General features: G+C 38.7%; 1 protein-coding gene across 2 annotated transcripts in view; it reads left to right on the top strand.

Moving 5' to 3' along the window:
* The window catches only part of SLC39A9 (solute carrier family 39 member 9), a 50,939-nt gene extending 27,510 nt beyond the window's left edge, over window positions 1-23,429 (top strand). For both annotated transcript variants that reach the window (XM_070594140.1, XM_070594139.1), the window contains exons 3-7: window positions 8,843-9,040; window positions 15,801-15,869; window positions 16,832-16,917; window positions 17,433-17,567; window positions 19,426-23,429. In XM_070594140.1, coding sequence (XP_070450241.1) covers window positions 8,992-9,040; window positions 15,801-15,869; window positions 16,832-16,917; window positions 17,433-17,567; window positions 19,426-19,656 — 570 coding nt within the window. In that variant the 5' untranslated portion in view covers window positions 8,843-8,991 and the 3' untranslated portion in view covers window positions 19,657-23,429. The remainder of the gene's footprint in view (window positions 1-8,842; window positions 9,041-15,800; window positions 15,870-16,831; window positions 16,918-17,432; window positions 17,568-19,425) is intronic.
* Window positions 23,430-25,361: the final 1,932 nt, after the last annotated feature.

Here is a 25,361-nt window from a genome sequence, read left to right on the forward strand (position 1 = left end):
CTCTGAGCCTGTGTTTGTCTTTAGAGCTGAGATGTGTTTCCTGGAGGCAGCGTATTGTTGGGTCTTGTTTTTTAATCCATCCTGCTGCTCTATGTCTTTTGGTTGGAGAATCCAATCCATTTACATTTAGAGTGATCATTGATATATGAGGGCTTAATGCTGCCGTTTTATGACTCGATTTTTGGTTGTTCTGTATTTCCCTTTGTTTCTCGTCCCATGTATTTTGGACTACCAATTCAGTTTGGTAGTTCTCTGTGATGGTTTTCTCAGTTTTCTCTTTATTTATCATTTGTGTATCTGTTCTGATTATTTGTTTGGTGGTTACCATGAGGTTTATATAAAAAATCTCGTAGAGGAGATAGTCCATTTTCTGATAGCCTCTTATCTCCTTAGCCTAAACAGTTTCCCTCCCTTTCCTCTTCCCCTTCTACGTTGTTGTTATCACAACTTATTTCATCTTGTGTTGTGAATTTGTGGTTAAAATGATGAGATTATATTTATTTTTTATATTTTCCTTCCCTTTATCTTTAATGTTATAATTGTTTGCTCACCTATTCTGATAGAGAGCTGCAATTTTCTGATTTTGTCTGCCTATTTATCTCCTTGATCAAGGTGGTGTAAACCCTTTCTCTTTTTTTTCAGGTATGAAAACCATCTTAATCACTTCTTGTGAGGGCTGGGGAATCTTGTGGTGATGAACTCCCTCAGCTTTTGTTTATCTGGGAAAGTTTTTATTTCTCCATCGTATCTGAAGGATATTGTCACTGGATAGAGTATTCTTGGCTGAAAGTTTTTATCTTTGAGAATTTTGAATGTATCATTCCACTCTCTCCTAGCCTGTAAGGTTTCTGCTGAGAAATCCACTGAAAGCCTGATAGGGCATAAGTTTGTTCCTAGTAAACTTTTATTATCCGTTTAATGTTTGTAGCAATGCCTTTTTATTTTTTTCAAAGAACCATGTTTGATTTCATTGACTTTTTTTCTATTGATTTTTCTCCTTTCTATTTCATTGATTTCTCTTTTGCTTTATGCATATTGAAGCTCTTTGGCTAGTTGCCTACACATTTAGGATTGCTGTGTCGTGTTGATGAACAGATCCTTTTCATCATTGTATAATGTCTCTCTCTATCCCTGGTAACGTTCCTTGTTCCCAAGTCTTCTTTATCTCATATTCACATAGCCACACCAGTTTTCTTTTGATCAGTGTTTACATGGTATATCTTTTTCCATCCATTTACTTTTAACCTACGTATGTCATTTGTTACATTTAATATGGATTTCTTGTAAACAGCCTACGATTAGATCATGTTTTTAAAATCTGATCTGTCTTCTAATTGGTATGTTTAGACCAGGGGTCAGCAAACATTTTCCGTAAAGAGTCAGATACTAAATATTTTAGACTTTGTGAGCCATGTGATCTCTGTTGGTACTGTTCAACTCTGCCATTGTAACTAAGTTCATTGTTTCTTTCCTCTGTCATCTTTATTCTGCTATTGAGCCCATCCAGTGAACTTACTGTTTCAGATATTATATTTTTCAGTTCTAAAATTTCCACTTGGTTCCTTTTTATAGTTTCTGCTTCTTCAGATGACATCCATTCATTTCAAGTGTATTTACCTTTACTCCAGAGAACATAGTTATAATAGCTGCTTGAAAGTCTTTTGAGTATTCCAGTATCTGAGTTTTCTTGGGTTTGGGTTGATTGTCTTTTCTCTTGATAGTTGGTCAGGTTTTCCTGTTTCTTTGTGTGGCAAGTAATTTTGAATTGTTTATTGGGTATTTTTAGTGTTATAATTTGGGACTTTGGGTCCTCTCAAAATCCTCTGGAGAATGTTTATTTGTTTTGTTTTAGCAGGCAGTTAACCAGGTTGGGTTCAGACTGACAATTCTGTGTTGCCTTTTTTGGGTGATGGTTCCAATTTTAGTTTAGTTTTCAAAGCCTCTGCAATGCTGCTTTGGGTATGTCCTGTCCCTGTAGAGTTCAGGGATGAATCTGGGACTTGTGCCATTGATACACAAGATTAGGGGAACCCCACTTGGCTCTTTCCTCTCCAGTATTCCTCTCACACTCTCTGGCTTCCAGGGGACCCTTTACCTGGTCCACTGGCCAGAAAGGTGGAGTTTCTCTAGGAGTTTTATCTGCCTGTGCTGTCACTGCATAGTTCTGTGTAACTTGGGCTGCCTTGAGGGCAAAGTGACAGGAGAAAAGAACAGAATATCCTCAGTTCCCGTCATACTTTTCAGACCACTGGGGCCCATTTTCCAGTTACTCTGGCCAGAAAGATGGAGTTTCTCTTGGGATTTTAACTGCCTGTGTTGTTCTGCAACTGAGACTGCCTTCAAGGCAGGGCTGGGAAAGAAAAAAGAGCAGGAAAGAAAAAGAAAAAAGAGGAAGCTTCCTTCTGTACCAACACCTCTCAGCAGCCCTCTTCCTGGTCTTCTGGCCAGAAGGACAGGCTTTCTTTTGAAGTTTTTGCTGCCCTCTCTCCTTTTGCTATTGTTTACTCTTTGTATCCTCAGGTGGTGGTTCTTTGTGTGTTTCCTCCAGAGTTCTTGTTGTAATTAGTGTGTGATTGAGGCTATAGTGGGTTTACTCCATCTTGGCCAGCACCAGAAGTCCCATTATTCTTTTTATAAAGTAAAGTGTTAATACCCACTTTATTAAAAATTTTTTGAGGTAGCTCAGCCGTGATATTAGCTTTAAACTAAGCTGTCTCTAGATTTTCCACATCTCTCTTCCTACCAGTGAGCTTAGACACTTCCCTTTAGTTTCTGCTACGTTATCTTTTTCTCCCCTCACCCTTTCCCTCCCTTTCTTTATTGTAAATCATGCCAACTTTTCTCTAAACTTCAAGAAAGGAGTTTGTTTACATGTTACAGCCTATGTTTTAGTTCTTCTATGGACTTTATAATTATGATAATTAACAGATATTTTTTTAGAGCTCAGTATACCATGGTGAGTGCCCTGACACTTTAATGAGCGTTATTAAATACTAATTCATGTAAAAGGGAACCTCTCACATACTCTCCTTAATTATAGTTCTAAAATCACTGGAATTAGATGATTATCAGCATTCATATGAGAAAACTGTCTTTCTATAGAAACAAGTTTTAAGAACATAGTTTATTGAGTACTACAGTCCTTGTTTACCATGGAACTAAAATTTGAAAGCACCATAATTCTCTGGAACATGAGAATTGGTATGTTTAGGAAGGCAGGCTATTGGGTCAAAGACCTAAATATAAATGTGATATATTCATATCTGTTGGGGTAATCATCAAAACTGTCATCAGGAATGATTCAATATAGATTATCCTACTAATTTGTCCGAGAATGCCATGTATCAGATTCTTTAGAGAAGAATCTTACGTCTTTCTCTCTCATTTTTTGCTCTACATCTAAGTAAAAGGAGAGGGTTAAATCTGCTGTTATTTTTAACTCTTGTCCTGTCATTCATTAATAAAAGCAGAGCTTTTTAAAACTCTTGTTATACTTTATTCTCAGGATTCTGAAACATGAACAATTGTGGACTAGTAAGGCCTATCTCTTCTACTTATTTTGTCTGCTAAAATGTCTGGTCTCTGCTTTTTCCCTGCTCCCTCCTCTCCCTTTCTCCCAGCATTGTTTTATTGCTCAGTATTGTATCTGACCAGATAGTCAGGTCAAATATTTAACGTAAGAGGTTTGAAAATGGATCTACCAGGTTAATTCTATTTAATATATAACTATGTTCTTGAACATTTGGTGAGCACTTACCATATACCAGGTATTACGTGAAACTCTTCACATATGTTCTCTAATCATCACAACAACCTTCTGAGGCAGGCACCATTTTGTCCATGAGGAAATTGAGCCACAAAGAGGTTGAATAACTTGTCCAAGGTACTCAGCCAGTGTGTCAGGACCAGAGTTTGAACACAGGCAGTCTTATTCTGAAGCTACCCTCTTAATGAGACTCTGCTACATGGTGTACACTGTCAGGAATTTAACATCACCAACGCACTGTTTATCTGCTAAAGAAATCTAGTTTCCTAACTTATAATAGATTTTTTTCTTTCAGAAACACAGTAATATTTTGATCAAAGATTTGTTAACATTTCTTCAAAATGTCAGCTTTGTACATTTGACTATGATCAAGTTTTCTTTTTTATGTGAGAAACAGAATATATCATAATTAAGTAGAAGTTTTCATAATTATTACTGAAAACACATGTCAAGTGTAAAGAACTGTTAGTCTTTGCCAGAAAAAAAAAAGTATATGATAGAGAGCTATAAAGGTTATAAGCTTTGAGTAGAAGTTAAGAAATTAAAAACAATCAACAAAAGCCAAAAACATAAAAATCAAAGCTGGAAGATCACCTCAAAACAAAGTCAGATTACCTGAAGGTTTGATTCCTTTATAGAAGTATGTGTTTATCTGAAGGAAGAGCTCCAAAGAATCTCTTCAAGGGGTAAACTGATTCTGTTTCATTTAATTTAACATATGTGTCTGTGACAGGAAGGCCACCTACCATACTGATAGAACTTACTGGAAAGACTCCTGTATGACTGTCTAGGGAAAGCATCAAGTTCATAATGATGATCTGAACACTCTGTTAGTGGTGTGAGAAATATATGTCTGATGTGCGATGTCCAATGATAACATCACTGGTTTGTGTGCTTTGCAGCAGGGAGTGTGACATGGAACATGTCTCAGCTGGTGAATTACCAACCAGTGCCCTGAGTGAAACAGCCCTAATAACCTGAAAGCTCTATCGTGCATGAGTAACATACATGCATGCACAACTTAATATATTTTAATTAAATAGCTGGTTTTTGAGATCCTAGTTTTTGCTAGGTTGAGTTTTATGTCCAGAGTAGAAGGAAGAGTGGGTGTATTAATATTGATTTTTAGCAGTTCAGAGATCTAAGATATAGCCCCTGCCTTCAAGAATTCACAGCCAATGGAAAATGAATAAATTGACAATCAATGACAGCAAGGGTTGGCAATTTTTTTCTGTAAAGGGCCAGATAGTAAATATTTTAGGCTTTGTGGGCAGTATGGTTTCTGTTGCAATTACTCGACTCTGTAGCATGAAAGCAGCCATAGACAGTCCATGAACAGATGAGCATGGCTGTGTTCCCATGCAGCTTTTATTTACAAAAGCAGCCACCGACCCATGTATTGTTGTTTTCTGATGTCTGAATTATAATGTAGAGAGATAAGACCTATGATAGAGAAACATCCCATGTGCTGTGTATGCATGAGGGGATGAGGACACAGAAAATCTCAAGGAGGAGGGGACTTATGAGCTGAGTCTCGAAGGACAAGGTGTTATCCAGGAGAAGCAGCATGGAAGGCCCATGGATTCATTAACTCATACTGAGTGTAGGCAGAGGCAGAGACAGGAGCCCAGTTTGTTAAATGTTAAGGGGGTACCTTATGAAAAGGTAATGATTCAAATCCTCTCCAGTAGCATCTTTCTCAATAGTGTTGAAAATTGTAGCTACCAAAATTCTGATTTACTTCACATGGATAGCTTCTTAACATCTATAAATATGAAAAATTAAATTGTGGTTCTGTATATTATGGAAGCACACCCAAAATTGCCTTTTCTCTAGAGAAAATCACATATTTTACTTCATTTATTTCATATTCTTAAGGCTATGCTAAACTCTTCTCCCAGTGCACAAAGAAGACCTACTGGAAAAATGATGAGTTCTACCATCTCAGTATTGAGCATCAGAGTACTGCATTTTGAGTTTATTGATTTTTATTGAAAGTATATGTCATACACACAGAAAAGTACATATATTGGCAGTGTATAGCTCAATGATTTTTCCAAACTATAAACACATTCATGGTACCGTGAGGTTACATTTTAATTGTCCAACATTACTGATTCAAGATTCTTAGACTGCTTCTCTCTTAAACAATTATTTTTCATCTCTGAGCTTTCACTCAGTTCTTTGGCTGTAAATCCTTACTGCTGACAATTTTGCTTGCATGCGGGACAGGGTGGGCACATACAACCTGCCCACTTTTTTCTCCTTGGCCTGTCTAGCATTCACCTCTCTTCAGTTGACCACTGCAGCCTAGGCTCCAGAATATGCCCCTTATTCCAAAATCATCCATTTCTTCCTCTGAGTCTCTCTTTACCTCCAGTAGTGCTCTCACATTGGAGGTAGCAACTCAGTGGGTCTTGAAATAAATGTAGTGAGTTGGACTTGTGACCAGCATTTAAAAAGAGTGCGAGGGAGGGGGAAAGAGAGAAAGAAATAGAAGAGTGCATTGTAACCGTTGTAAGGTCAAGGACTATTTTGTGAAATTTTTAATTTAGTTTTTCATATGTATGTGTGTTTACTAGATCATCATATAAAATTTATTTTTTTACTATGAGTCATGGTTTTAAAAGTTTAAAAAACATTGTCATAAATCTCATTTCAGCAATTTCATAAACTACTTATATTACCATTAACATCAAAATAACTGCTGATATTCATAGACCTTGTTTAAATTAATAAAATGAAAATTAATTGGCTAGAGGAGGTCTTTTCTGTCTATCTCTTGGAGGAGCACTCCATCTCATTTTAAGATGCCGGTGTAACTCAGAGATATTACGAGAAAAAAGTTATAGGCACATATCCCTCATGAATGTAGATATAACAGTTCTTTACCAAATGTTAGCAAATTGAATCCAGCAATACGTAAAAAGGATAATACATTTTGACCAAATGGCATATCCCAGAAGTGCAAAGCAGGGGTTGGATTAATATCCAAAACCCAATTTAATTTATTGGATTGATCAAATAAAGTAGAAAAACCATTTTATCATCCTTAGCAGGTACAGAAAAGCATTCGACGAAATTGAATTCCCATTCATTAAAAAATTCTCAGCAAATTAGGAAAGAAGGAAACTTCCATTCTGAGAAAGGGCATATTTGAAAAACCTACAGGTAAGATGCCTAACCTTGGGAAAAAAGCCTGTCTGTCTCCTCTCAGCCTCTTGTAGTTACCATCGCCCTTGGGGTCCCCAGCCAGATTCCAGCCTGCAGTAAGGCCAGAAAAAGAAAGAAAAGGCATAAAGATTGGAAAGAAATAAAACTGTTTACAGATGACACGATCAAGTATGTAAAAATGGTTAAAATTTAAAAGCCTCATAATATCAAATGTTGACAATGGTATGGAGCACCCGGCACTCTCATACATTGCTGTTGGATATGTAAAATGGTACAACCACTTTGGAAAACAGTTTGAGAGTTTTTTATAAAGTTGCACATATACACAACTCATCAACTCTGATCCTAGATATTTATTTACCTGAGGGAAAAGAAAACGTATATCCACAGAAAGACATGGACCTAAATGTTCCCAGCAGCTTTATTTATAATAGACCAAAATTGGAAATAACCCAAATGTCCATCAGCAGATGAAAGGATAAACAAATTGTAATATGTCCATACAATGGAACACTCCTCAGCAAAAAAGAGGAACAAACTACTGGTACATGCAAAGCATAGATATCTCAGAACATTATGCTGAGCAAAAGAAGCCTGACACAAAAGAGTCTGTACTGTATGGTTCCATTTATACGAAATATTAGACGAAGGAAAAGTTTCTGGGGACAAAAAGCACATCAGTGCTTGCCTGGGACCAGGAGTGACATGTTGACTTCAGAGGAACCCAGGAGAACTTTTCTGGAATATTTAAATATACTATATCTTGACCTTAGTGGTATTTACTAGAGTTTTTACATTTGTGAAAACTCATTGTGTTTTATTGTATGTAAATTATACCTCAATAAAGTTGTTTTTTTTTAAAGAGCGATTTAGACATTTAGCTAAAAAAACAAGTGAAATCACTATTAGAAAAAAATCTTCAGATTAACAAATTCCTTTGGGATGATGAAAAATTCTGGAGATGAATGGTGGTGATGGTTGCAGAACAATGTGAAAGTACTTAATGCCACAGAACCATACACTTAAAATGGTTAAAATGGTAGGTGAATTTTATGTATATTTTGCCACGTTAAAAATAGGTTTTAAAAAAAAAGCTATGGAAACAAACCAAAAAAATCTTTCAGCAATTAGAAAAATATATGAGTTGTTATTATCTTCAGATGGCATGTGCTTTGTGCCCCTCAAAGATGACTTTTAAAGACTTAAGGCAGAGTCTACAATATTACAACAGGCTTGTGCAATTTCTTTGGTCAAAGGTTTTTTTAAAAAAATAGCTTAATCTAATTATAAATGTTAAATGTGTAGTACATTATTCATGAAACACAGCAAAGATAAGAATTCTGGCCTTGAAGCATTTACGCTTTGAGTGTCAAATATGTGAATATAAACTAGTAGTATTACCTGGCCAGGTATCGTTTACTGTTATTCAGAATTTCCCAACAGTCATGATATTTCTAGAACTGAATTTAGACTGAAGGATATGCCTCTTTTAAACTGCACTACCCTTTTGGTTTCTAGTTAGTGATTGCCCCCTGGTATTTTTTAAAACTAACAATTTTATACTCAGTTTGCTCTTTATTTGCAATTTCTATATAGAAAGGGGGATCTGGGAATAATATCCCCTGGGAATATGACTTGCTTGGTGATTTGCTTCCACTTCCTAGGTTTTGGGAATAACAGGCAGTTAAAAGGTCTTCATGCCAAAACTAGAAGGCACTTGGGAATTTTTCCATCGTGAACTTTAAGTTAAAGGAGTTTATGATTGACTGGATTACAATATATGAAGTGGATGATTTTGCAGTGAAGTGAATAGAGCTTGCAATACAAAGGAATGGAAGCTTCTACATGAAGATGTTTTAAGGGGGAAAGCACATTTTCTCTTTATGGTTCATTCTACTCTAGGAAAACATCACCAAGCAAGTGAAACACAGAAAGTGATTGCATCAGAGAAAGTAGCAGAAATACCAGTTTCCCATGAACTTGAGCACAGCCATGACCACACACAACTGCATGCCTACATCGGTGTTTCCCTCGTACTGGGCTTCGTTTTCATGTTGCTGGTGGACCAGATTGGCAGCTCCCATGTGCATTCTACTGATGGTAAGTGGTTCCAAGCCTTTCTGGGCAGTACAATAAATTTGCAGTTTATAAAGTCACAAATGATTAAATAATTCAGTATTTATCAATGGCCTTATTTAGTGCTACAACTCTTGTCTTTCTCAGGTTCTGACATTCTGTTCTGTTGGGGGAACTAGTGACATGTGGCACAAGAGAATGTTAATTGGGTTATTGCCCGGTTATCTTAAAGCTGTTAGCATTTGATTGAGAGCCTAGAGCAGAAGTTCTTAACCCTGTTTGTGCCATGGAGCCCTTAGGTAGGTAGCCTATGGACCTTTTATTGGAATAATGTTTTTAAATAAGTAACGCATAGTATTTACGATTACAGAGAATACCAGTTATGAAAGAGAGTTACCAAAACATTAAAACAAAGTTGTGATATAGTAGTGTATATCTTCTTTATCAGTGAATTAAATAATGAGATAATATTTTTAAATCATAAGCAAGGTAGAGTTAAATTTTATTTTTTAGGACATCACTATGACAGCTGTTGTTGCTTAGCTTGACTGCTAAGAATATTAAATAGTAAATTGGCTTTAACAAGGTAACAGAGGGTCAAGTTGAACATTCGGTTGATTTGGATTTTTGTTTTGATGGTAACTAGTGTAGAAAATTCTGATTCACAAAGATATTTTCTTACAAGTATACTTAAACACATTCATGGCTTGTTTTCCAAGGAAAGATAAGCTTCTCCCAAGGACAACTAGAATTCTCCAAGACTTTTTGAATTTAACTCTAGTCATAGTAACTTTTTTGTCTTCAGATCGATGAATTCATCTTTGCCCAGGTTAATTAACATCTTTGATATGGTTTATGGTAAATAAAAAAGGATTCTGATCCATGATATAACTTTGATGTCATTGTGATAGAAACAAATTTTAAAGATTTCTACTAGACGTAGGGGTTTGTAGGTGTCTCTTTTCAAATACATTGTCAGAGAATTTTGCAGATAGGAACTACTGGAAAACAGCATAGATATCTTGGTCCCAGTGGGAGATCCCATGACTTATACTGTTTGGTGGCTGAATGATTGTGAGGTGCAGAGTTGCCTGATAGTTTCCCAACTCCATCAGATGAGAATCTACAGACAGGAAAACTAATCATGCAGTTTGGCAGCGGTTCTGTAAGCCCTTAATTTAAAGTAGTGATGAGTGACAGCAATAATCTCTCTCTCTCAAGATAGCCATAACAACTGTAAAATAATATGAAATTTTCTGGTTTCTATCAGCAGTAAAGTATAGGTTGTGCTAATATTACCTGTGGTTTATTGTCTGCATTCATAATTAAAGGAAATGCTAAATTTCAGCTAGAGGTTAGTAAAAATAAAAATGCATTTTTTGTTCAAGTTAAGGTTACATACCCCTGCTCTCTACCTGTGTTCTCCTGGTGGACCCCAGATTAGGAATCCTTGATGTTCAGAAAAAAATCTGTAGAAAAGTAGTCAAAAGACATGAACAGATAGTTCATAAAAAGATATAAAAATGGTCCTTAAACTTATGAAAAGATGTTCACTTGCATTTAAAATAAGAAGAATGCCAATCAAAATTCCTCTGAGATGCCATTTCTCACCTGTCAGATAGGCAAAAATTCAAAAGCTTGACAATACCTTCTATTGGCAAAGCTGTGGTGAACCAGACACTCTCTTATATTGCTCTGGGAATGCAAAATGGTAGAGCCCCTGTGGAGGAGAATTTGATAATAGCTGACAAAACTACATATGTGTTTACCCTTTGACCCAAAAATCCCACTTCTAGGAATGTATTCTGATAATATGGCTCCAACATGAAAATACGTATGCACAAGATTTTTCAGTGCAGCATTATTTATCATTGTAAAACCACTTAAATGTCCAGTCATGGAGATTGCTTGAATGAACTGTAGTGTGTACATATAGTGGAGTTCTATGTGGCTATGAAAAAGAATCAGGATTCACATCTCTGTGAACTGAGAGGGAGAGATGTTCAGGAGATATTGTTAGGTGAAAAAGCAAAAATATAAATAAGCATCTGTCGTATACTATATTTTGTGTAAGAAAGAAGGAGAAATAAGAAAACGTGTGTGTGTGTGTGTATACTGCTTATCTTTACAAAAAAGAAACATAAGAAGGATCAGCTGGAAAAAAAAATTGGTTACCTGTAAGCAGTGGGGGAGAGCTGAGGGTATGATAGGGCAGAAGGGTTTTAGGACGGCATGACACTTCCTGGGATGCCTTTTTGATGATATAGCTTTGACTTTTGGAAACACGTTAATCTTCTCCATAATCAAAAAATAAAATGAAATAGACAAGAATGGGGGAAATAGCTAAAACAGAAGAACTATATTTCAAAAATATAACACAATCACACTGAAGGGGATTTATAAAAACAACTAATTCAAGTAACTTATGAATGTATTATTTGACTGTGTACCTTTAGTCTTGGGTGGGATTGTGGAAGAATAAACAAATACTGAGCTCTTTATAGCAGGCTTTGCTTTTTGTACTGGTATGGGCAGAGCAATTCTTTTTTAGATTTTTAGATGTACTGTAGGATTGAGCAGTGAGTCAGTGTGTTGATGTTGGTAGAACCACAGTTCTCACTGTGGAATGAGGGACATGCAGATATGGAATGGGAGAGGACAAGAAAGATCCCTGGTAGGGATGGTTTGGAATTGGAGCTATTGGACACATGATTTCTAAAATGTATATGTGTACATATGTGTTTATGTATCTGTGTATGTATGTCCTAGCTCTGTCTGCAGAAAGGGTCTAGAAGCAAAGACACCCCATTAGCAATGATCATACCAGGGCTCTTCAGAGAGACGGCTGATTCCAGGACAGGGGCAGGGTAAGTACAAAATGAGCTTGGAACATCTAGTGCTCAAAAAAAAGTAGGAAGGAAGGAAGAAGATGGAAACATGTCACAGGATACAAGAACCAGCTTGAAGGGGTTCCCACTGACCAGGTCTAGGACAATTTGAGCACCAAAATAATTAGGAATAGTAATGAAGTGTAAACCATTGAAAAAATGGGAATCAATGAGCACATCCATATGAGAGAGAGAGAAAGATAAAAGAAAACAGGAGGGCACTTGCTTACAGTAGAATGCTACATGCCGGCTGGCAAATGTGGAAAGAATTCTGGAGTTGGAAAATCATTTTAGCAACATTCATAGTAAAAATTGGCTCAGGCAAGAATGATCAATGAATGTTAAATCTAGGGGTAAATTTTATTTGCTTGTTAGTTGCAAAGGAAGAGAAGTAACTAAACGAAGAAATTAGACAGTACCTTGGTCAAAATTAATGTCATTGGCCTTCAACTTTTGGTGTGGGAAAGTAAGTTCCTGTCAGACCAACCTCCTTACAGATAACTATAAACTCTGGACAAAATTTAAAAACCACTACCTAAAGATACTGGAGAGTGGCCTAAAGCAGGCAAATTCTGGAGGGGAGTCAATACATGGAACAGGATGAGTTTCCTATTGTTACTGCTTTTAGCAGTCAGTGGCCTGTGGAGTAGCAAAAACTCTGATAGAAAACCCAGTCTTTCTGGCCTGAGGAACCAGAAGACAGAGTTCAGAGTAACTACTGGAAAGTGAAGGGAGAATCTTAGAAAGGAGAGAGGCAGGAAGACTCAGCCCCAAATTCTGTGTATAAACTGCAGACGTCTCTGGCTGAGTCCCAAACCATGCTTTCGTGGGCAGGCTCCAGGCAGCTCAGCTAAAGATAAAAGAACCAAAGAGATTTGAGCAGCTGCCCAAAAAACGGAGTTTCCCATTTAAGCCGAACCAAGTTACTTAAAGCAAAACAAAAAATCACCACTCTTTGGAGGAATATAATAGAATCCAGAGTATATGTAAGATAACATTCACAGTGTCCAGGATATAATCCAAAATTCACACTACTAGTGAGCAGCAGATGTGCATGCTGTGCCTCCTGGATGTGAGATCTGAGAGGCATCGCCTGTGTGATATTCCGTCTAAGAACGCAACACATCAGACAAACCCAAAAGGAAGGATCATTCTATTAAAAGACAAGAAAGGCGCAGGGAGAGCGATATGTTCTTCAGAGATCCCAATGTCACAAAAGTCAAAGGCAGAGAAAACGTTCCAGATTAAAGGAGACTGAAGAGGTACAACTAAGTGGAATATAGGATCCTAGACTGGATCCTTGCTGGATAAGAAGACTGCTCTGAAAGACATTCTTGGCCATTGAGAAAATTAGAATATGCAAGAGAGATTAGAAAAAAAGCATCGGTGTCAAATTTACTGAAGTTAATAACTATAGTGTGATTATGTAGGGAAATATCCTTTCTCATAGGAAATACACACTGAAGTATCTAGGGATAAAGAATTATGACGTAGGCAATTTCTTCTTAGTATGGGAAAAAGTATCTATGTATGTGCGTTTGTGTGGTGTGGATGGAGAAGGAGAGAACGTGAGTACAAATGATAAAGCAAATGGGGCAAAATGTTATATACACTAGGTCATTCTGAGAAAAGGGTATATGAATGTTTTTTGAACTATTCTTGCAACTTTTCTGAAAATTTGAAATTCCTTCCAAATAAAAGGTTTTTTAAAAATCGTGGAATTAAGCTTAAACAAAACAAAAAATACCCTTGGTCTAGAAAGGTTTTTAATCTCCTTTCATTTACTATTTCTTTTCCATTTTTTTCCGTAGACAGTTTTTGTTTTTACTAACAAAGTCTTATCTTAGAAAACTGATTTAGAAGTAAAAGTTTCAATTTTTGTGCTTTATTCCAAATAGCGAATAAGAAGCACTCTCTGTTGGATGGTATCTGACTACAGCTGCATTACATAGTTGCCCACAGTGGCCTCGATGACATTTTTCTTGCGATTCTTCTCAGTTTCCATTTAAAATGCATTTATAGGCCCATTAGTGTCCTGTAATCCTATACAAAGACTTAAATGTAGCATGTGTTCCTTTATTCTTACTCCTCTTTTGTCTCTGAGGTCACTGTTTTTGCTGACTTTCATGTATCGGATGACCTGGCTTTACCTGTTATCTGCAGGTTTTTATGTATTATTAAATATCAGTAAAGTTAATTCATTTATTAAATTTATTCCAAAGTATAATCTTTTCCTATACATTTATAAAAACTGTACTTTAATTTTTTTTTGTTTGTTTGTTTGTTTGTTTTTTTATTTATTTATTTTTTTTTTAAAAACTGTACTTTAATTTTAAAACCTCTAATTTTTACTTAAGGTGCTACTTGTAACTAGACCACAAGGCTGTGTATGCAGAAAAGCCAAAATGAGCTTGTCACACAGTGTAATAGGATTGTTCTTCCCAGTTTGGGGTGATACTGAAATATTTGTTGTCTCAGCGCACTTAGGGGCTTTAGCGTCCCTTCCTTGCAGTGTTTTAAGTAGAAGATAAATTTTATTAGTAAAAAGATAATGTTACTTTACTTGTATATGCTTTTTCCATTGTAAACCATTCCTTCTGTGTTCTGGGCTCCTCAAGAAGATGAAATCCTTCAGAATTTACTTGACTGACGTCCATCTGTCATTTCACCTGGCATTTTGATGTCCACATCTTTTAACTTTACATTGTTTGGACGTTATTTATTGCTTGTGTATTTCCTCTAATAGCTGTAACAGTCATATAATACAAACAAATAATAGCTTTTTTCACTCTCTGACAAGAATTTATTAAGCAACTATTAGGGTGCCCAGTGCTGTGCTACATTCTGTAAGACATGTGAAAAACGAGTAGAAGTAGAAAATGTAATTCTGTATAGTTTATAGTCAATCGGGAGGTATAAGACGTTTAAGTGAAAAGAGTTTTATCTCTGTAAAGTGGTGCTGCAGAAGAAAGCTTGAAGCAGCATATAGAGGCTGCACAGAGAGCTCTTCGTTTCTTGCCAAGGGAAGAATTGTTTTGACCTGGAATTAATCTTTGATTCTTTCTTGAGAGGAGTGATCCTAGAATTAGACTTTGAACAAAATGTCTAGGTTTTGGATTGATGAGCTGAGGAGTTCAGTACATGCCAAGATTTAGGGGTGAGGAGAGTGAGAATGTTTTGTTAGAGGATGTTAAAGAAACTAGTTTAACTGGATTGGCTAGTGAGAAAAATGATGATACCAGTTGATAAGGCACTTAGGAACCTACCGAATAGAGCAGTTTGGACTGAATTTGAAAAGCAGCAGATTCTTAACTAGTTAACTGACACAACAGAAGGGTGGCAGTTCAGAAAGATGACTGAGACAAGGCCATGAAAGGTGAGTTAGAGTAGGGAGAAAAGAGAGTAAAGGGAAAGGAGTTGTGAGCCAATTGCTAATTAAGGTTTGAGTTGATGAAAATGTGGGTTAGAAAGGTGGCGATAAAATGGAGAAGGGCAAACGTGACCGACATTTTGATGTTAGACTAAAGATAAAGTTGCAGGATGCTGGGGAAGAGGAGCAGGTAGGCAATGACAATTAGATTGGTCTGGAGAGAAGGGATCAGAGGCCACAGAGCACTTTCCATGGAGAGGTCGAGAGTTAAGGGCTCTGAGGCAGTTGGGGTTACATATTGTCTGTTCAGGGAAGGCTGGGTCAAATGAGGAGTTCCCTCTTGCCCACTCTTCAGGACAGGGGAATCTTCTAAGTGTTTGAAGCAGAAGAGAAAAAAGACAATAGGGAGGAAAATAATAATCTGCTCCTTTGAGAGCTTTCAAAGAATTCTTCCCCCTCCAGGTCAGTGCTCTAACAGTTTCTGTTTCACATTACTTAATGGCTGACTTGCTTATTTTCACTTCAGATCCAGAAACAGCAAGGCCTAGCAATTCCAAAATCACCACCACGCTGGGTCTGGTCGTCCATGCTGCAGGTAGGGTTGTATGGCAGTGGAACCCTTTCTTTTCTGTCGCACAGTGGGAGGCTTAGTGTTCACATCACAGGGACCATCCAGATGAAATGCTCTCAGGCCGGCCTGGGGGAAAGGCTTGCTTAATGAAGTGCTCTGGCACAAGTATAAGCCCTGGCCTACTCAGTATCATGGGTTTGCAAGCTAAGAATGATTTTTGTATTTGTTAATGGATGGAAAAAAAAGGCTGTGTTGTGGCACATGAAAATTACATGAAATTCAAATTTCAGCATCCATTAAGTTTTACTGGAACACAGCCATGCCCACTTGTTTAACTATTATCCGTGGCTGCTTTTGCACAATAATGGCAGAGTTGAGTAGTTGCAAGAGACCAAATGGCCTGCAAAGCCTAAAATATTTCCTATCTGGCCCTTTAAGAAGCAGTTTGCTCACCTCTGCCCTGGAGCTCCATCTGGAGGAGCCCTGGTGCCCAGTGTGCGCTCCAAGTGCAGAGGTAGGTGGCAGACAGCGGGAGTCTCCTCATTGCTGATTGGGCATGCCTTAGATCATAACCCGGTTACACAGGGTCCTGGTGTCCTGATTTTGTTTTTTCATCTGCAAGATTCAGAGATGTTTCCTTGGAAATTCTTTGATATTTCTGTTGTTATAATTTGATTAATCAGTGGATTTTTGAGCATCATACTTTTTCCAGTACCAACAACAACAATAATATTTGACATATTGAATATTCTGGGCCAGGTGATAAACTCTTTACATACGTTATCTCATTTAACCTTCATGAAAACCCTAAGAATACATGCTTTATTGAACCCATTTTAGAGATGAGAAGGCCAAGGTTCAGAGAGGTCAAATAACCTTCCCAAAGTCAAATCCAGCTCCACCCGACTTTAAAGCACATGCACTCCACCACTACAGTTATAGTTGTTATTATTTATAGTCTCATGTTTCTCTTTTTCCAAATTTAGCTGACGGTGTTGCTTTGGGAGCAGCAGCTTCTACTTCACAGACCAGCGTCCAGTTAATTGTGTTTGTAGCAATAATGCTACATAAGGTAAGCAAAATTTCCGTGTAAGATTTGATACTGAATATATTCATAATTAAAATTGCCCTGGTCATTAACATTTTTCTAGAATGGGAAAATTTTTTTAGTTATTATCATAATTGCTCTTCATTTTAGACAGTTGAATAAATCTGTTCATAGCTGGGTTTTTTGCTACCATTTTCTTAAACTTTTACTTGAAGAGGTTTTATTTTTTTATGGTCATATACTCAAACTGTTAAATTCTCTACAGATTTCTCTATTTCATAGGAATTTTTGTTCATAAACATTTCTCTTTTCTTACACTCTTTTCTTGTCTACTTTTCTTTTCCTACTATCCAAAAAACACACACATACAAGTAGGATATTTTCTTAGCTTAGAACATCAATTCCTAAAAGGCAGAACTCAGTCTGGGTACTATGCCTGGCTTTTTTATATAAGAATTCAGTCAAATGATATGTACTTCGTAGTATAGAAGCAATCCATACTTCTGGAGTAATAATAAGGGCTAATTTTTCTTTTCCAGGCACCAGCTGCTTTTGGGCTGGTTTCCTTCTTAATGCATGCTGGCCTGGAGCGGAATCGAATCAGAAAGCACTTACTGGTCTTTGCCCTGGCAGCACCAGTAATGTCCATGGTGACATACTTAGGACTAAGTAAGGTAAGTCTGACTCATTCCTAGCTTATCTAGACAAATGTCTCACTCATTCTTTTGTGATCTCCTGCATCTTATGGCTTCTTGTGTTGAATTTTTCAATTAAATTACGCCCTCGAACTCAAGAGCCAGCCCTGATGGCCTAGTGGTTAAAGTTCACTGCTTACTACTTCGGCGGCCCAGGTTCACTTCACCATTGCAGAACCACACCACCTGTCTGTCAGTTGCCGTGCTATGGCGGTGGCTCACGTAGAAGAACTAGAAAGACTTACAACTAGGATGTACAACCATGCACTGGGGCTTTGGGGAAGGAAAAAAAAAGAGGAAGACTGGCAACGGATGTTAGCTCAGGCTGAATCTTGCCCTTCAGAGAAAAACAAAACTCAAAATAAAATTTGGAGTAAAAACCCATCACAAGGTAAATGTCTTAGTTCCAGATCAATTCCCTTCATATATTTAAAGCATTTCGTTATTCATTTAATTCAAGAACTTCCCCATCAGTTCCAAAAATATTTCCACAAATATGTGATCTTTAAAATAATATAACTTAAACCTAACCAGACATGCTAATTTTGACAGATGCATACTAAGTCATAACAATACGTCTGTAATGTTTAAATAGGCACATGCAGCATGGGTGACAAGCATGCAGCAGCTTTGAGAGGAGTAAAGGATGAGCAGAGGTGTCTGTATTCAGCTCAGACTCAGATTCTGCTCCCAGCTGTCATATCACTGAACATTAAATGTCCAGTTCTTTATCATTGCACCGAACATGGCTTCACACCTGAGACAGCAGTGTCATCTGTCAGCTCAGAACCTGGGCATTCTTCCCTGTTCTTCATGCTGGACCATTCCCTGCCTTGCAATTCTGTCTATTAGGGCTGCAGCTCCTGGCAACAACCATCCCCGTTGTACTTAAATGTCAACTGACAGGTGACAGGAGGAAAATCTTAGAACCCCTCTGTTTCAGGGCTAGTTTGTGGGAACTGCTTTCCCCCATACCCTCTCTCAAGGTCATTGATTCTTCTGAGTGTCATTCGATTCATATTTGATCTAGTAAGACTTGTATTTAAAGGAACAGATGAGAAATGACATGGTTAATGGTTAAGCTCCTTTCCGTCAAGGGTGTGTTGATCTGGATTGCTAACAAATGGGGTGTTATAAAACCCTTTCTGTTCACCTGAAAAGCCTTATCTTCTTTCAGTCAGTGAGCACTATGTAGTCCTTTTTAAGTATTACTCTATTTAGCACTCCATGGATCAGTGTAAGTTTTTAGAACTTTTAGCAGGAAGGCATGATAATTCTGGAGGCATACAGTTACATGGTACATTTATGGCATATTCTTTTCTTCAAATATTAACTAATTGTGTTAGTCCATAGGTCCACTTTTTAAATAGAAAAAGTTGAAATTAGTTGTTTAAAGATTAGCTTATGAGATATTTCTAAGCTCTGTGAGGGCAGGTACTGCATCATCATTACCATGTATCTCAAGCACTGGCTTAGAGCCTAGTACTTAGACAATGTTTGTTAAATATTAGTAGACTAAATAAATGAATGTGTGAAATTTAATACCTGCGTTAATAATGCTGTTGATTCCATCTTAAGAATAATACAGACCAAACCTGTTAAACCAGACTCGAAGTTTGTTTGAAAAAGCAATTGTGTACATCACCAATAGCCTGAAACTTATTTGGAAACTTCCCATGAATAACAAAATTGCTCTGATTTCAAGATGTCCCTAGTGTCCCAGATGGCTCCAGTTGTGAATATCGAGTGGTTTTTATTGGGACTTCTTCCTGACCCTGAATTTTACTTGACTTAATTTTTCTTCTTTCTTTCTCTCTCTCTCTCTCTTAATTCACAGAGCAGTAAAGAAGCGCTTTCAGAGGTCAATGCCACTGGAGTGGCCATGCTTTTCTCTGCCGGGACATTTCTTTATGTTGCCACAGTACACGTCCTCCCTGAGGTGGGCGGAATCGGGCACAGCCACAAACCCGACGCCACTGGAGGGAGAGGCCTCAGCCGCCTGGAGGTGGCAGCTCTGGTTCTGGGTTGCCTCATCCCACTCATCCTGTCAGTAGGACACCAGCATTAAACGTTCAGGTTCCAGCCTCAGTCCATGGCCGTTTGCCATCCAGTGAGAACAGCTGGCACATGATAGCTGCTCACATCCTCAGTCTCTTGGCTCGCCTTGCCCATCTCACCTGTATTCCTGGAGTCCGGAGGGAGGTGAGATTAAAACCTGGAGTAATGGAAAGCTTTTAGAGTAGAAGCAACACGTTGAGATTGCATACAGACATTCCGTTGTATTGTCTTTTAAAAGGCCCTTGGCATTTTGAGTTTTGATGTTTCTCTTAACCCTATTCTCAGGGAAGATGGAATTTAGTTTAAGGAAAAGTGGAGAACTTCATACTCACAATGAAATAGTAATTATGAAAATACAGTGTTCTGTTATTAAGCTCAATCTCTTTCGTAGTTTAGAGGCTTTGCCACTTTCTTTCTTGATTTTAACGTGGTTCTCACCATGTAAGACCGGTGCTTTAGCATCTATGCCACATCCCTTGATAGAAGGTCATAATGCCTACTATCTTAGATGCTAAAGATAATTGTGGTAAATTTGGGGCTAGAGTCAAGAAAATGACGGCAAGACACATTGAAAACTGACTTTATACTCGAGTGAGATATCCATTGACGAGGCGTGTCTCGAGAGACTTAAACACCTCCTTCTGTATGCACCTCTCTAAAGGGAGCCTGCAATTCCATCACATGGAGCCACAGAGGGAGACTAGCTTCTAAAGAGGTGACTGGTATTTTGTAGCATTTCTTTTTAAGTTTTCCTTGGCAGAATACCTGCCTCCAACACATTCTTACAGTGGAGCCAAGTTCTAGTAGGTTCAGGCCTAGGCTTTCCTTCCAGAACAGTCAAATCCCAAAGTATCTTTGGAAATTAAAGGGTGTTAAATTTTAAATGAATTTCGATAGTTAATGCCATCTTTGTAGTAACATTTTTGAAGGTAAGATTACCAAAACCTATGTTGTCCTTTTTTTCTTTTTAAGTATTTATCTTAGCAGATCAGCAGTCCCTCTGGCAAAATATGTGGTGTCCGTTGGGGAGTGCTAGGTCAGCGTCACGTAAGCACCTGTAGCAGTAAAGAAAGTCAAGATATATCACAAATGGGAAGTGTTTGCCTGCTGATTTAAAGCTTATTGAAATCATGTCTCGTGTCTTCATCTTTTCTTTTCCATACTTATCTCCTAACTTTTCCCTCTAGCCCCACCTCCCTACAATTTGCTGCTTACTGCTGGGGGCGATGTTAATATTTGTGTGAGTTGAATTCTCATCAGGACAACCACTTCTTGAACTGTGATGGTGAAGATGATATTGTCTCTATTCTTTATTCCCTTCAATGAAGTTATCTTTGTGTCAAATGCAGCTTTGTTCAGCCCTTAAAACATCACTTCCTCATGTGTGAGATGACACAATCACTAATATTCTGGTAATTTAAACAATTGAGATAGTAAAAGTGTTAAACAAACTAAGATAATTTTTCCATATTTGCCAAAATCCCCGTAAACTTTGTGTTGTCAAATGCGTGTAATATTGTATTATTAATTTATTTTGATTTTCTGTACCATTTCAAAACACGTTACATAAAGAGGGAACCAAGACTATTTTCTTCAGAGCAGAGTATTTAGGAGTTTGTAAAAGGTTTCATGTGACACATAAGCCAGCATGCCTACGATTTATTTCCTTCCTAGATTTGTCACCAGGTCAGCAGCTATGGAAGTAGAACTCACAAGCCCTCTGCTGGCTGTAGACCAAAGTAGCATCAATAGGGCACGGTTTTGTGTAGTGGCTGGCACCCACGGCATACAATAGGAAGACCAAGGGAAGGTACAGGGTGGAAAGTCTAAGTGACTTTCCCATTAACAGCCCTGAGGAGAGTCATGAGGTTTCATCTGGTCCTTCAGAATGACAGGATTGCCTTGATTCTCCCTGGAAATTGACTTTGTTAAATAAACAGCACATCTTAGTGTCTGGTTTAGTTTGGATAGTAGCACTTTCTATCATATCGTGTGTGCAGTGATCAGACATTTGTCCTACTGGCCAAAGCCTCTTTCAGCAGTGCCTTGCCATCCCTTAAGAGTTTGGCTAGAATATCTTGCTGGGTAGGGCCTTGAACTCTGGCGAGGATTGAACCATCTAATTTCCAAATTTGCCTTCCCCTCTCAACCTCACATTAACAAGCAAAACTTTCAAGACCTATCAGCTCTCCGAAACTGTGGGCTTTCCCTGATTTTAAAACTGCTGCCTCAGGAACTACTCACTCCTCTCCTGGTCAGCAGGCAGAAATAGCCATACTCATCTAATCTCATAGGGCTCAAATGCATCCTCAGGCAGGAGGGACCCGAGCAGCATGGCAGAGGCCTCCTTCATGGGGGAAGAGCTTGGGCATGGTGGGCAGTGTTCCAGGACAGGCCACATTGGTGGTCAGTTACTGACACAGTTCAGTTCCCTTTTCCTCTTGTTTAAAAGCACCTTCTTAGATGTGGATGCCTTAATGCTCTCACACCTTTGAAAACATTGGCAATACTTAAGTTGCTGCCGTGATTACAAATGGAATTATTGGCTACCAAAGAGATGCAGTTGATGATGAAAAGCATGGTCCTTCCTTGCTCATAACCAAAGTTAATCTTAATTGCAATTTGACTCTCTTTCCTTGGTAGGGATAGACTTTCTTCAGAGTCTGAGTATTCTCTTAAGTGGCAAATTAAGTTGAAAAAAACTCCTGATCCATTGCCCTCACATTCTCCAGCACATTGCTTATCAGTCCCCATTTCCCTGAAGCAGCCATGTTCCAGATCCGATGGCTTTTCTGGGTGTGCTGCTGCCAAATTTCTTTCTTTGGCAAAGGTTCTGCACTGGAGTGGAGCAAGTTGGAAAAGGTGCCACCTGTAGAGGCCATGTGTTTTCTCTTCCCTCACCTTTTTATTTTCCTATTCAAAACAACCCCATTGGCCCTGTTCCTGTATTTTGAATCATAAGAAAAAAGAGAGAGGTGGCCGTGTTGAGTGGTCAGTTCTTTGTAGAAAGGAGGAAAGGTAATTGTCTGTTCTTACCAGCCTATTTCTAAGTGTCGCTGCCTGGTTTTTCTCTTTTTCAAGGATTAGAACTAGGAGGACACACCAGCATTGGAGTGTATTAAGCCCCTCAGACACATGGTAGCTAGGAACTGAACATGGGAACTGTATTGTCAAGGGCACAAGCCCTCAAAGAATGTTCCTGCCTGTGGGGCCCCTGGGCCTCTTGGGGGACTAAGAATAATGACCAGATTCATCCCAGAACTGCTGCAGGGCGAAGTGAGAACCTCTGTAGGTGTTCCACAGGGGAACCTTCCTTGCATTAGAAAATTTCTGCTGATACAAAGTGGTCCACATCACCCAAAGAGCACTGTTGGAGATGCTGTGAAATTAAGACCAATGATGGAACCCCTTTGTACCTGAGACATCTCAATTCACCTCAGGAGACCTGAGAGAAATTTGTGACTCGTAGGAAAGGACAAGACAACCATAAGGAATTCTCTAGATAGGCCCAGCCTAGCAGAAGGAGATTGGCTTTGATTTTTTTTCTGATAGCATCTTCTAGCAAGTTGGAAGTTTTGTGGGATAACACTGCAGTTCCCCTGGTTCAGTAGCCTGAACAGTGATTTTAAATGTCTCTTTTCCTGGATCCTTTGTAAACACATGAAATCATTCCATGGATGGCTGCCTTATAATTTTGTCTCTTTCCACTTTAATTGTGAACGGTTAAAAAATGTTTTTGCTGTTCTCTGATTTGTTTTCTGATATTAAATTTTTATTAGTGCATACCTTGTGTTGGTGGCTCATTACTTACCCTCTCGGCAGTTCATTCTTCTGTTAGACGACCAGACTTGACCCACATTTGAATATCAGAAAAGGTAAGGAAAAGCTTTGAAGGGCAGAGGAACGATGTACCCACTGTATGCACATCCTTTAGGGAAGGAGGGAAGGAAAGGAGCAGGGGAGACTCAGGACTCATACACCGTCTGCCCCAAAGGATACCAATTCATTGATGGGATTTTTGCGTTGCCATTGTTAGCAAATGTTATTTGTGAAGGTCGCTCTGCTCCCAGAAAAGAGGCGAGCAGGCAACAGATCCCAATCACAGTGGATTCATTTCAAAGGGTAGAACTGCTCTATGAGTATATAGAGGTTATAAACAACTGACCCTGGAATAGAGATTTCAATAGAAATGCAATCTAAATTTAATGAATGTTTTCACCCTCTGTGAACTTTAGTACTGGAGCCCATTTTTGACTTCTCTGCAGTTAAGTGTTATATACTGTGGTGTATCACTTAAATGTATAGTTTGTATGTTTAGTCATTAGATTTCATTATTTATTCCTGGTCCACTTTGTGCTGGTTTTCAATGTGTATCACATGGGATATAGCCAGTTACAGAGATTGTGCCTGGAGTGTTACATGTTTCCTGAAAACCTCTCTCGTAAAGAAGAAAATAGGCCAAAAGGACATGGTGTTTATGATCCTGCACCTCTTACACAAGCCTTCTGGTGAGCGCCTCCTCCCTCCTTTGCCTTGAGCAGTGGACTGTGAAGTCTTAGGAAGCCAGCGGTATTAACAGCCCTTTCATCCTGCTGCCCTGAGATCAAAATGCATATAAATCAAAATGTGGATAAGTAGGTTTAACCAAAAAAGCCAGTAATCCTTATTCTGTTTAGTTTTGTTTCTGATTCTTATACACTAGAGCTGCATCCTACAGTGTAGTTTTTATAATGTGAGAAATATGCAACCTTGTGTCTTGTCCTTGGGTCTAGAATGCCCTTCTCCCAGTTTCCTCCCTTCCTTCAGGTCTGGTCCGGTCTCCTTCAACTAGGCCTCTTGTGATCACCTCATTTAAAATTGTAATCCGCCCCACCCCCACCCCAATGCTTGTTACCCTGTTCTCTTTCTCTTTCTGTACACTGATCACGTTTTCATCTGCTTTATAATAGATGTCTTTACTTTTTCCCTCTTCCCTGATAAAATATAAGCTCCAGGAAGCAAGGTCCTCAATAAATATATGTTAAAGGAATTGGTCTGCCCTGAAGGGGCTCTTTTTTCTCATCTGCACTGTCCCCAGTGGCTGCCCTGATCCCTGGCAGAACCAGCTGCTACCTTTGTGTGGCTCCACCTTTGTCTCACCCTGAGGTGAGGGCTGCTTGGGAGTCAACGAAGAGGTTGGGAGTCTGGGCATGGGACTAAGTGTGCAGATGGGAAGTTAACTGGGTTCAGGTTACTAATCCAGGACTAACTAACAGTAGTAAGGTACTATGAGACTGATGTAGGGATCTGAAAGTCTGGGCCCCATTTCCTTTGCAGTGTTGGCCATTGCCCCGTTCTATCAATTTGGGATAGGAATGTGAGTGAAAGCACATGTCCCCCTCTGATTGCCTCCTTTATAAGGGATCGTGACATTCAAGAGCCATCAGAGGAGGGAGCCCGGTGGAGAGGGATGGGAAGCCAGGGCATTTGAGGATGCTTGGAAGGCACTGGGTTGTTTATCTATGTCTGGGATGCTCTTGGGGGCAGAATTGATAACCATCATCAGATACTTAAAGGGCTGTCTGGTGCAGGACAGTATAGATCCTATGTTCTCCAGAGGGGGGAACTGGAAGTAAGCTGAGCCCCGCTTCTCCACTCATCTCTTCATTCAGCAGCTGAGCTCTGCCTATGGACCTGGTACTCCTAGGTGCTGAGTGTACAAGGGAGTAAGGGTCA

The sequence above is a fragment of the Equus przewalskii genome, chromosome 25 (assembly GCF_037783145.1).
Source record: "Equus przewalskii isolate Varuska chromosome 25, EquPr2, whole genome shotgun sequence".
Taxonomy (NCBI): Eukaryota; Metazoa; Chordata; class Mammalia; order Perissodactyla; family Equidae; genus Equus; species Equus przewalskii.